The 13,195-nt window shown below is 39.2% G+C and overlaps 1 protein-coding gene across 1 annotated transcript in view; it reads left to right on the forward strand.

Moving 5' to 3' along the window:
• LOC119897844 (collagen alpha-1(XIV) chain-like) overlaps positions 1-13,195 on the forward strand; it is a 151,233-nt gene that overhangs the window by 7,414 nt on the left and 130,624 nt on the right. The window contains 3 exon segments of the mRNA XM_038711836.1: positions 3,788-3,904; positions 9,204-9,347; positions 10,677-10,772. Coding sequence (XP_038567764.1) covers positions 3,788-3,904; positions 9,204-9,347; positions 10,677-10,772 — 357 coding nt within the window.

Genomic DNA, 13,195 nt, shown 5'->3' on the forward strand with positions numbered 1-13,195 from the left:
AGAGCAAGAAAAGACAGAGAGTTGAATAGAAGTTGAATAGAGATGTTGTTGAGTTTGGAACCAGGAAGAAAGAAGGAGACGTGAAAAAAAGAAGAAGAGAAAGGATAGCCAGTGAGAGAGATGAAAAGAAGCCAATGCACAGCAGGACAGTTGAGCCAAATCAGGAGATGGGAAGAGGACGCTTGCAGAAGAAGTTGAAACGGAGACATGGAACGAGGGGAGGGATGGAGAGAGGAGATGAGGTGAAGCACAGGATGGGACAGCGAGCATTTACTCATCCACCAGGAATCCTTGCTAGCTTTCACCGCTGTTAATCCTGGGAAGAGTCATCCCTTCTCAAACAGGGGCGTCAAGCTGTGCCTGTATCACACTAACCCAGATAACTCCAGTTCATACTGGGCCTTGAGTTAAAAGACTCTTCTACTTCACGCTCCCTATCAGGTGATACTTCAAATTAGACCCTTTTCAAAGGATCGTTGAATTAAGATTCGGCTGCACATGTGACAACACGATGTTTTGAACTGATTTCTATAATTTTCTGGCTCTGGGGTGATTTTTTTCATTGAGGCTTCAGTGACTCAGACTATTTACTTGAGCTAAATTTTGTTGCTAAGCAGTAGTCGCCAAAGTTCTGCCAAATGGCTTGGCTTGCATTCACAACCTGGCAAGAAGCTTATGCAAAGAGCTGTTGGGGGGCTCGCTGATTCCAGTGGTGTAACCCTTTTAGATAAATGGCTCTGGTTTGTGTGATATACTGTCGCGTTGTACATGGGTGTAAGCTCTGTAAGCCACCTAGCCAGGGTTTCTACAATATTTACGCAAAGTATCTTGAAATACAGAGTAGTCTGATGCGTTTCACAAAAGCATCTTGGCACTTTGATTCAGAGCGAGAGTGTGAAATGTTGAGCTCTTGGATAATATTTATGGTTGTATGGTGGTAAACAAGAACAGACGTGGCAGTTTGTGAAGGGTAATTTATATCAGAGACCCTCATGTTCTGTCAGCATCCATAGCTATTGGAGCTATTATGTCCGTATTCATTAATCATAGTTGCTGTCTCTGTAATAGCCTCCAACTTATAGACCTTGACATGCATTCACAGACTAAAAGAGGGTCATAGATGGCTCATTCCTTTTAAACACAAGTTTTTAAAATTACAATTCAGTGCGCGCTTGTGTGTGCATTGACATGCAAAGCAAAGATCAGGGTATTCAAGGCAATTTTCACCCAGTTATTAGTACCCTGTCTGCCGACTCAAATCACCTACTATCAAGCACACACGAAATGATACCGGCGTAATAACCTACCAGCTCTGTCACACACTTAAATTATTCATAGATTTGTATTGTGTGGTGTAATTATACCGTTTCATCCTATGCATTTTGAGTGTTTGATCGGTGGCGTGGTGATTACTTAAGAAAAGGAGTGAGCAAAATGTAAAACTGCAACGTGCTGAAGTGGGGCTCTGCAAAATGATCAAACGGCATCTTAAGGTCTGGTGATGAAAAGTTGTCCTTGTTTGACAACCAGAGACTGGATTTTGCTCTCAGGGACTTGACTTTAAGCTGTGAGGTAATGCCATGACTAAAATCTTAAGGATGTTTGGCAGGAAATTCAGAGCTGAAAATATTTTTTGGGAAAGAGATGAACTTTTCTCTTTACTTGGATAATTGATTTTAGAGAAAAAATCAGTACACTTCAATTATATATTTTAGAATATAAACATATCAGCATATTAATAAATTTAAAGTAAATTGAATTTACAGTTTTATTACAGTTTTTTGACCCATGTTCACCTGATTTGCTTCATTTTGTGTTATATTTCGTAGTCGTAAGTTCAAGACCTTTATTTGTCCCCGATTAGATTAATGTGGCATATCCCGATTAGTTTTGCCGCAGTAGCAAATAATTTGACGTACAATACAAGACAACAATGACAACAATACTGATTAAAAATACAGGGTCAGACAGATGGGTAAAATAAAGACCAAAACATTAAAAGTTTAAGTTCAAGTGTGCCTTATGTGCAGACGTTACCTATTCTTTACAGAGTTAAGCAGAGAGATAGCAGAGGGTAGTAAGAGCCTAAAAAGAAATCTTGTCAGTCAGCTGACACACTGAGTGTTAAAAAACTCAAACAGCCATTTCTTACTTTTCTATCTACACCATAACAATACTATAACGCAATTTGAGAAAATGCCCTCTGATTATGGCCTGAATGGGATTTTCCATTGAGAAAGATGTCCGTTCTCCTCAGCGAGTGAAAATCCTGCACAGTTCCCCTCAGGTTTGTCAACATCATATCACCCATTTTTTCTCGACACCGCTTCTCCATAATGGCTCATGTACAGTCTTTACATGTCAGCACTCTATAAACATTCATCGGCTGCCATTAATTGACATATAAGCATCAATTTTTGTTTTAGGATTACGAATGTGGATCAGCAGTTAAGGTGAGGAGTCTTTTAAAGATTAATACAGTTTAAGGGGATTATTTTCAATTGTAGTTAATTAATATTATTCCTTGATTCCTCCAGGCACGGAGTAATTGGAACTTATACTCTCGTTCTTTAATTAGACGCATAGATTGCTGCAAAGTTAGCCCACTAACTGACATGTATCCAGAGAAGAAAATTATTTGATTTTGTGTCCCATTCAATAAATCTACTCTATTATTTTTTTATTAACAAAGTGCAAACAAAAAAACTATATTCTTTGATATCTTGTGCGACCCCATCTTCTTGTGGTATCCTGACCCCAAAGTTAGTTTCTGTAAGTCTAAGTATCGCTGAGTCATTACAGTTGAAGCATCTTTTAAGACGACATGTTTTTAAAGAGTGTTGACAGGTAAAATGACTTTACGTTGGCGGTGTCATCAGATTTATGGATGGCAATGTCAACTCTTTTGTAGAAACATATTAGAAATGAGTGGTTTGTGGTGCACTAATATAGCAAAATGGTGATATGTGTCGGAGACATAAAGGTTATGTCAGCGACTTTTGTTTTCATCTGAGGTGAATTTGTGGTATTCCTTAACACTACACCACCATGTTTGTGCTATCTGTTCTTTTCTTTCATTGTCTGCCTCTCTGTCTGTAGATTAAAAACAGTCAAATTCTCTTTTGCTTTTCTGCCACCTTTTCATGCAAAATATGCTGTCTAAGTGTGTTTTTAAGATGCCACAGTCTGCCCACACACACAAGAACAAACACAGAGATTAGTGCAGAGAATGGCTGCTGTCACCATTTTTGACAGTGAGCTAAAAAGTATAGTCAGCCGCTGAGGATGCTAAACCATTAATTTCTCTTTGATTTGGTATAGATCAGAAATGTACACTCATGCATTGGCATGGGCAAGACATTTTCACAGAACAGAAATCCTCCCTCCTCGTGTTACTTTTCCTTGGCGTGAATTCTATTTTTGTTTTGAGAATTTGACTGGAAATAGTTTCTTCTAAACCTGGGCCTTTTTAAACCTTTTTCATGCGCTTTTGAGCTGAAGCAAACTGAAGTTCAGCTGTATGCCATGCTGACTGGCTTTATGTGTTGCTCTCATGGATACAAGAACTTCAAAATTCTCTCTTTCTTCTATTCTGTCCATCTATTTATTCTGTTTCACCTGATTTTTTGGGGGGTATTTCTGGGTTTAACCACTGGCTTGTTGTCATGTTAACAAATGTTGAGTGGTGGCAGGGAACTTTTATAATTCATAAAATGTTCATTCTTCAACACATTATTCATTTCTAATCATTTCTTAGCTTTATTGAAGCTTTTTAATTGTTTTTTAGTTCCAGCCCCGAGGAGACTGCGTTTCAAAGTCCTGAGCTCAAGCAAGCTTCTCATTTCATGGAAGGAGCCCAAAGGAGACTTTGACAGCTATCTATTCCTCTACAACAGTATACCAGGTAGGATAATTTTTCTGTGTAGACACACACACACACATAGAGATGCTAGAAGTGGCTCTTAACTTTTGGGGGAAGGATCCCATTATGACTTGGATTTTCTGTCTGTCAGGAAGGATTATGTAATTTGCTTCTTATCAGAGCTCCTTTGAAAGGATCACACTCCTGAGAGATGTGGAGGACTCAAAGTTTGTCCTGCACCTCTGCCAAGTTTAAGACAAAGGAATGCTTATGCTGCGTTCGTGGAGCCTGTCAGCAGATTTGAAAATGGGACTGATAGGTACACAGGACAGTAGGACTAACAGTGACTCATGATGAAGTTCAGTCCAGGACAGGCGAAAGACAACGGCGGCCATAGTCGTAATTTATGCAGTATTAAACTGCCTTTTCACAATGTGTAGTTGTGGGCATGATGGGCGCCTGGCATCCTGCTTTCATCCTGCATAAGTCAGTAGTAGATCATCGAACAGACACAGGGCATGACCTCGTCTCTTTCTGGGTATGCACAGTATAGTCAGTAATCATCCTAATTGCCATTGACGTCGCTCTTCATCATGTACACCTTCTGTACCAGCCATAAATATCCTTCACATCAATTCCTTAACTATTGCCGCACCGCTGCCTGCATTTGTTCTTTATTAATGCTGTGCTGAACACTGCAGACAATTCTTTCGCAGCCGTTGTTAAAATGAATAAGTAGGACTGAATAAGCACTCTGTAACATAAAACTTGTGTCTTGCAAACAACCATTTGTGAGAAATGCCTCGCCTGACAATTTCTTGCTGCCTCCGACAGCTGAAAAGAGAAGAAAAAGTGAAATTTATGGCCACTTCCTCTCAGGGAGTGAGTGCAGCAGTAGCTTACTGGCATTCGGCAAATGCAGTAAAAATTGGACTTTCACAGTGTCCTTACTGTATCCATACACTATGGTTAATATAGCCTTCTTTGATAATGTGGAGGATGAGGACACAAATACCTGTCCTCTGTCCTGATTCCCAGTCTCATCTGTCTCTTAGTCTTTAGTCTCTGAGTCCGACGAGGTGAACAACATGCTTGGTAAAGCTTGTTAACACTGTCCTTTTGTTGAGAATAAAATACAATTTTAGATCACAAAAGGGGCTGTCAGAGTGGCAGCTAACCTTTTGGCTCAACATAATATCCCCTTTCTCCTCTGAGCTTTTCTAAAAAGGAGCAACTAAAGTGCAACTGGATAAGTATTCAGGTTTTAGTTTGAAGTAGATGGCTCATTTTTGCCAACAAAAAAATGACTAGCATAGCAAGTTTTTTCTCAATGCTAATATTCCTTAAAACATTGTCCCCTGTCAATAATAACTCCTTTATCGGCTTGTATCGTTGAAGATAATGTAAATCATTTCGCATTACATCAAAAGCGTTTGCCTGAAGCCTGTGCTTCTCTGTCCAGTGGCTTCATTCCCTGTTCTATGACAGTGCATGAATTTAACTAAAATAAGCACTTATTGGAAGTCTGTTCAATTGCCTGCCAACAGTTCAGAAATTCAAATAGTGTGGGTTGGTGTCTGTGTGCACTTGCATATCTGTGTGTTAGTTATCAGGGCCAGATGTCTATATTTACTCACTCAAATCTCAGTGGCGATTAAGCCAAACCCAGCAAAAAAAAAAAGATGATTTTTTATGTATGCAACTGCAACTTATTGTTACACTGTCGCTGCAACCAATTAACAGAATAATTTGGGAATAGAAAGTACATTGGAAGGTCTCTAAGGTTTAAAATAGGTTGTAATATTTATGGCCGCAGTAGAGGAGAATGTGAATTAGACAGTGGATGCACATGTTTTGAGCAGTCCACGCCAAGCAATGTAGTTCACCTTGATAAAAAATATCCAATCAGAATGAGGTGTTGCCATGACAGAGGGGGTTAGTGGGGTCAGTGTTGGTGGTAGCTCTAGTTAACCGTTAATTATGAATGGATCGAGAAAAAGCAAACATTTGTGACTCCTTGAAGCACAGGGAACCAATATTGTTTAACTGCAGTACCGGAGGCTGCAGTTTCAGGACCTCCGCAACCCTGGGACCGCAGTTCTAGAGCTGTAGTTCTTTTGCGACAGCGCCATCTAGTGGAGTGGTGGTGGTAATACACAGTAACAAAAAGGTTAAGGTTTCGGGGGCTTATAAGAGTTACATAGCTAGCTAGCTAGCTAACTAGCCCCAGCTAGCTGGCAGTGTCAAAGTAAACAAGGGTCCTACAAATGCAGTTCCCATCCTAGGATTGCGGTCCTGAAACTGCAGCCTCCGGTACCGCATACTACTCGAGAGAAAGTGCACTACGCTTTAAAGGAGGTGGGGCAGTTAACCAGATGTACATTTAAAAATCAACCAGTCCTCATCGATTTTCCCCAGTAACCAAAAAATATTGTTTGAAAATACCTCAGAGAAAGGACATATCTGTGTTGTTTGTCCAAGTAGGTTTTCTAGTGCAGCGGGGTTTTTTCGCTGTGATGTGCAAAACTGCAATGGGCTCAGTACTGCCCCCTGAGGCCGGTGGGCACAACACAACCACTGGGACCGTTGGAGAGAACTGCACTGGCTGTTCTTTCCCCCTACGGCCACAAGGGGCAACAATGGGCCCATTCTTCACGTAAAAAAAAATTCGACTTGTGACACAAGGGTGAGATTTGTGCGTCAATGTTGGAAAAAAGATTTTTTGGTTTTATAATACAAAAGATTTCAAGCATAAAGACTACATGTTTTTGTTGTGGGACTTGTGTGCGCACTGTGTTAAAAAGCACTTTCTGCGCAGTTTCATAAGTGAGGCCCCTGGTCTTATTATACATCCATGGTGTTAATGGACTACTGGAAGGTCTTATTTGGAAGCATTTAGAGATCATGCCAATAAGAAATATCACATTTTGAAATAAGTCAGGAGGGTGAAGCTGATGAAATATCAATAAAGTTTAACTCTGAAAAGTGTTAAAGAAAGCAGGAAAAAATGAGGAGTGTAACTGAAATGATATTTGATGGCTGAGACGTTTTCGGTAAGATAAAACGATACTGGGCAGTGCTATCAGGTCGACGTATAGAGGCTATAATCATTATTCTGTCTGTATGACTGCATTTATTGTTTAATTGATCAGACTAGCGAAGCCACATTGTGTTCTGTGTATGTGATAGATTATGGCCTTAGTTTAATTTTAACTTACTTGTGGCTTTTTTATACATTATTTTAACTTAACTACATTTGTTTATCCCCTATAAAGAAAAACAACATGGTTGTGTGCTCTTTGATGACGGTCGCAGGCCTGTTTTGCATTTATGATAAAGCATTCTTAAGCTGAATGCCATGGAATTCAAAACCAACTTATTTTTATTCTGGTTTAAAATTAATATGACAACAATTTTAAAAAATTGGCATCAGTTGTTGTGATGTAATTTTCCCAAATCTTCTTAATTAAAGTTAATATGCAGAGATGATTAATTTAATGGGTTTTCCACAATTGAGTCATCCGACGAACTGCATGCTGTTGTGGATACAATGGAAACAAATCTGATCAACCTTCATGTGGTTTGAACTTCATTCTTTGGAAAGTAAATTTCACTGATTAAAATAAATAGTTCAACGTTTTGGGAAATCTGCTTATTTGTTTTCTTGTCAAGAGTTAGATGAAAGATTGATGCCAAGTTTGGAGCCAGGGTGTGGAGTCGATAAGCTTAGCATAAAAACTAAAAGTGGGGGAACCAGCTAGCCTGACTCTGTCCAAAGTTCACCTCTGAAGCTCACTAATTGACACATTGTATCTCATTTGTTTAATCTGTACACAAACAGAAATGTAAAAATGGTGATTTGTGGTTTTATGGGGAGTTTCTTGCTTTAACAACTTTGTGGCTTGCTTCCCAGCATTTTCTTGTCACTGCAAGTTTGCAAAGCGAATGACAAAACCTTGTTCGCCAAGAAATAGCCACAAGCCCTTCTAAAATGACAAACAGTAATTTTTACATTTGTTTTTGTGTACATATTATACAAATAAGATACAACTTTTATTACTGAGCTTTTTTTGTGGTGCTGGTAGGTGTGTTTTTGATCTTTGGAGAGAGTCAAGCTCCCCTGTTTCCAGTCTTTTTGCTAAGCTAAGCTAACTGCCCGCTGGCTGTGTACTTCATATTTAGGGCACAGACACAAGGAGTAGTACTGATCTCATCTAATTCACAGCAAGAAAGTGAAAAAAAAAAATTCTCCAATATGTCAAACTTAAGTCTTTAACCCTTCATAGTCGACATTAGGTGCTTCTCAACAATTTCAGCCTGAGACGGAAATGAGAGAGAAGGATTCACGCACCAAGTGTAGAAAATATTGAGGCCCAGTTCTTTTAATTAAAAAGACGGAACGGGTGATTGCAGATGAACCCTTTGATCCCTTGCTGTTGTCACCTAATAAATCCAGCCTCCATTCAGTCAAGAAGGAGACATCTGTGTAGGTAAGGAAAGGACTGTAAACAAGTTTAAAGAAGGGTGTTTAGCCCTGAGACATGTACTCCCAGTGCCACAGTTATCATATGGTGATGCAGTGAATGCCTACCTTTCCTTTTGACCCTAGATATTTGGTGGCTTGTGGTGTGAACACTGATCCATGCAGTCACCTCACCTGACGCATTGTCCTCTTCAGCAGGATTTATCTTCCTCCCCTAAAGGTGTCTTTAGTCATCACTGCAGGCACAGGGGACAGAAGAGCTGAGGAAGCACACATTATTGATGGCTGAATTGATTGCAGGGTCAAAATTGAAAGGGGGTGATAATGTGACCTGCTGGCCTGATGGGGATTAACTGCTAAGGAAAGAAAACAAGCACACACACGCTTGTTTCTTTGTGAGGATCGACAGTTTATTTTAAGGACACATTTTATTTTCCTAACCTCCAAACTTAAAACTCTGAACTTTATTGTCACCCACTTGCCCTGGAAATAACAACATCAAAAGCAGAATTAACTTAGGACCCAAAAAACGTCTTGTTTTAGGAGCTTTTCTTTATTTTTATTTCTGTATTTTTGTGAAGATTTATGTACCCCACAAACACATGCACACATAAAACAATCTACAATAAAATATGTATTTCATCCTTGGCCGTAATGTTTGCCTGCCTTCAGAATATTTGCCTGCCTTCAGAATGAATATCGGCTCATCTGCTGAATTAAATTGGTCAGGAGAATACTAATATTTTGCAACCAAGGAACTGACTATAGCAACAAAGAATAAAAAACACTGGATCAAATATATCTGTGGGCCTAACCTTTGCCCCTTTGCTTCTTCTTCCTCTTCTCTCTCTCTGTCAGGTGGTCAGCAGAGGGAGATCATAGTATCGAAATCTGACACTAAGGTGTTGATAACAGACTTCAACCCCTCTAAGGACTATACTGTCAGTGTCATCGCTGTCAGTGGCAGTGAGCAGAGCAGACCACTACAGGGCAGACATAAAGGTGCATTCATGTGTTTTACTTTTTTGCTTCTATTCTATTCTCTTGCTGTACTGTAATGTATAGATCCCACATACTCTGCTCTACTCTTGTACAAAACGGTTCTTGCTCCCCGACACATCACACATGGACGCATGGTCAAGACCCATCGACATCAGTTTGTAACCCACTGGGGATCCCTATGGCGTCATAGTTCAACACGGGTTTCGTGTCCTGTGTGAAACAAATAGTAAACATTAAATATTTTTATTTAAGTTAAGCGAGTTACGTATATTGCATAAGTTACGCAAGTGACGTAAGTTAACTTAAGTATTAACTGACCAACATAGTTATTGTAACCCAAACCATGATCTTTTTCTAACCTTAACCAAATAGTTTTGTTGTCTAAACCTAACCAAGTCCTTTTTGTGCCTAAACCTAACCAATTTGCTGTTTCATGACTTTAATCACGTGCCGTTTCAAAACACTAACGTTCTATTTTGAAAGTCTAACCGGACATCGCCTATTTATTGTTGCTAACTTTGCTAAACGTTTTAACTTGACCGTGGAGCCTTAAACTACAAATGACGCAAAAGGGGTACCCAGGGTATTAAAAAGCAACACCAAAGTCGCCAAAGGGCCTTGACCAAGCATCAATAAGAGACGAGTCGGGAGTGAGAATGTGTTGGTACTATACTCTGCTACTCTGTTTTACTTGACACTTCTTGTTTCATTGCCTTTCCTCTCCTCTCTGCTAAACTTTGTTTTGATGTGCTATAGCACTTTTCTGTCTTATTTATTGTTATCCTCTCCTCTTGTTTCTTTTCCTTAACTCTTGTTTACTCTCCTCTTCTCTCCTTTCCGTTCCTTTCCTTTCCTCTCCTCTCAATTACGCAATTTTTCCTCTCCTAGCCTACTCTCTTCTTCCTTTCTCCTTGATTCTTCTGTTGTTACCTCTTCTCTCTGTAATGCTGTACTCATCTTCGTTCTAATTTGCTATACTGTACTTTTATCTACATTTACTCATAGCTGACACTTATATACAAAGCGACTTACAATTGTCATAATATGTCAGAGGTCGCAGGCCTCTGGAGCAACTAGTGGTTAAGTGTCTTGCTCAGGGACACATTGTGTCACAGTGGGAATCAAACCCAGGTTTTCCACACAAAGGAATGTGTCTTATCCACTGTACCATTGCCACCCCCATAGAATATTTACCATATTCTGTTCTGCTCTAATCAGTATCGCTGTTTCTGCTTTCCTTATTGGCATATGTAGATCCAGATAAAGAAAGGACTCTAAAAAAGATGTTTATTCAATGGGATTCTGCTAACTTGTGATTAATCTCTGCAGCTGAAAGAGGTGAGAGTGGCGGGAGAGACAAGACTGAGCCCCAGAGGCAGACTGATTCAGTTGTACCTCCTGAGGATGCCAACGAGATCTCTGGAGGTAGGACAACTGCACACAAACACTGTTTCCAGGAGAGGAGGCCATATACAAATCCTGCGCTCACATGAATGTAAATAAAATGAATTGCGCTGAGCAGGATTCTGCTTAAAGAGTCCTTCTGTCAGTTGCCATAGTGATGTTTGGAAGTAGGAAAAACAGCTGTTGGTGCTGTATTTAACACCAGTGAAAAAATATGGGTCTGGTGTCTGTCCATGTTCAGTTGGATCCTACTGTGAAGCCTTCCCTCCGTGCAGAGTTTGTGTGCAACTGGTTAACAGCAAAATCCACCTTTTAAAGCAATACCCAGACATACATCAGCCTGGTGGTCTACTTACCCAACAAGTAAGAGTAAAAATGTCAAAACCATCTATGCTTCAATGGTGAATCATCCACAGTGGTGCTTTGTGGAAACTCTTTAGCATATGCAACGCTAAGTGATATTAGGTGGCTGTGACTCACCCTGTTCACTTGTGGCTGTTCAAGTGCCTGTCCTCCCTAACAAGAAATTTTATTTTTGAAACCAAGATGTTCTTTCAGTTGGCAACATTAAGGTCATATGTAAATTCCTAATATTCCAACCTCTATTAAAATGTGAGAGAACAAAGGAACGCTTTCATTTTCATCTTTAGTGTTCTTTAGTGTATGTCTCTGCTTACATGGAAACTGCCTTCTGTTGATTTCTTTACCATAACCGTGAGCTCAGCAGGGAATCTTTGGCTGTAGGATAATTGATCGTTTGTAATATGATGTTCTGTGTGTGCTTCTGTGTGTGTTAGAAGAAAGATGAAGCTGGTAATTTGCAGTCTCAGACATGAACGATGCTTGTGGCTGAAAGTGAGACGCTAACTGCCACTGGTGTGTGAATGGGATTGTTTATAAAGATTTAAACTCACTTTCCATCATTGTTTTAAAGCCTAAAGTGTGCACAAAGACGTAATCTCATTATGTAGTAGGGTGTTTATTATTTAAGCACACTTTCTTTAGGCTGGTTTATTTGTGCTTTTGTGTTCACTGGGCACTATAAGAAAGATAGTCAGGAAGTTGCCATTAATGAATATGGTTTAAATAAGTCCAGCCTCCGTCTAACTGTATACAATGTGTCATAATTTTTATAGACTATAACCCTTATATACTATTTGCACAATGTAATTTTACTCTGCAATGCTACACTTCATTTTTGCTGATGGAGCAAAAGAGGGTTACACACACACTCACAGAGAGAGAGAGAGAGAGAGAGAGAGAGAGAGAGAGAGCATCACTGAGAAATTAACCATATTATAAAGCTTATTTATAGGCACTTTGCATCTGTGAATACATAATAAATTTGCTCTGGGGTGGAGATGAAAACATATTGATAGTAAATCAAACCAAATATCATATTGACTGCAATCTCTGGTAACACTTAAAGTGCTCTTATCACAATGTATTAACCTGCATATTGAGCTATGGACAAGTATTGGATTCACAATAGATAATGTGTGATTGTCATGCCTATATTGTGCTCCCACAGTTATTGTTCTGGATCGTAGAGGACAGGTAGTGGCTAGAGTTCTGCTTATTTAGCTAGTTAAGGTGAAAGTGATTTATTTCTATTTCTGTTATTTCTTTTTTAGAACCACATACACGTGCAGAAAACTTGTTGGGAATAAATTTAAATCCAGGTCCATGTGCATTCTTGTCGATGCCTCACAGCGATCACAACCTAATTAACCAGGTATCCCAGACAAGATTAAAGCCCACATAACAGTTATACAAAAAGAAGATATGTTTAGATTCTTCATGGCAAAAAGATATTCTTTCTGGAAAATACTGTACTGTCATTCTTAAGTATTAAAATAAGATCTGAAACACAATAAAAACTACAACTACATTGTTAATAAAATAAGCGTTGTTGTTTTACCAGTGATATCAGTGGATTTGTTTTCAGCTCCCACCGATTGATTTTGTGTCTCATCGTGACAATTAAAATCAGCCAGCGCAGAAAAATCTCTACAATTTAAATTGTGTGGTGACCTTAAGACCTTTTTGTTTTGGAAAGCCAAATTAAATTGTTGTGCACTCCTCAACCGTAAAGAACAACATGGTGTTAGAGCAGAATTTAGCTGTTTTTGTTTTTGGTAAAATTCACAGCTGTTCTTCTGGTTTAACACATCAGGTTACAAACTTACCAAAAATCTTTTATGTAAGCTTACATGGTGAACCTGCCTGCACTGCACTTATTCAAAAAATAGAAACTTAACTGCCATTGAACCCCAGACTGAAACTGTAAATAAAGAAAAAAAACGAATGAAAAACCATTAAACTGTATTGACTGTCTCTCTCTCTCTCAAACACACACACGGGTTAAGATCTTTGATTGTTCTTTTCTTGTTCTTTGTTTCTCTCTTGCTCTCCTCCTTCCCTTCACCCTGTCAGTAGATGAA

This window comes from Micropterus salmoides, unplaced genomic scaffold (genome assembly GCF_014851395.1).
Source record: "Micropterus salmoides isolate LMB-PRFRI ecotype aquatic unplaced genomic scaffold, ASM1485139v1 Ms_hic_scaffold_11, whole genome shotgun sequence".
NCBI classification, from domain to species: domain Eukaryota; kingdom Metazoa; phylum Chordata; class Actinopteri; order Centrarchiformes; family Centrarchidae; genus Micropterus; species Micropterus salmoides.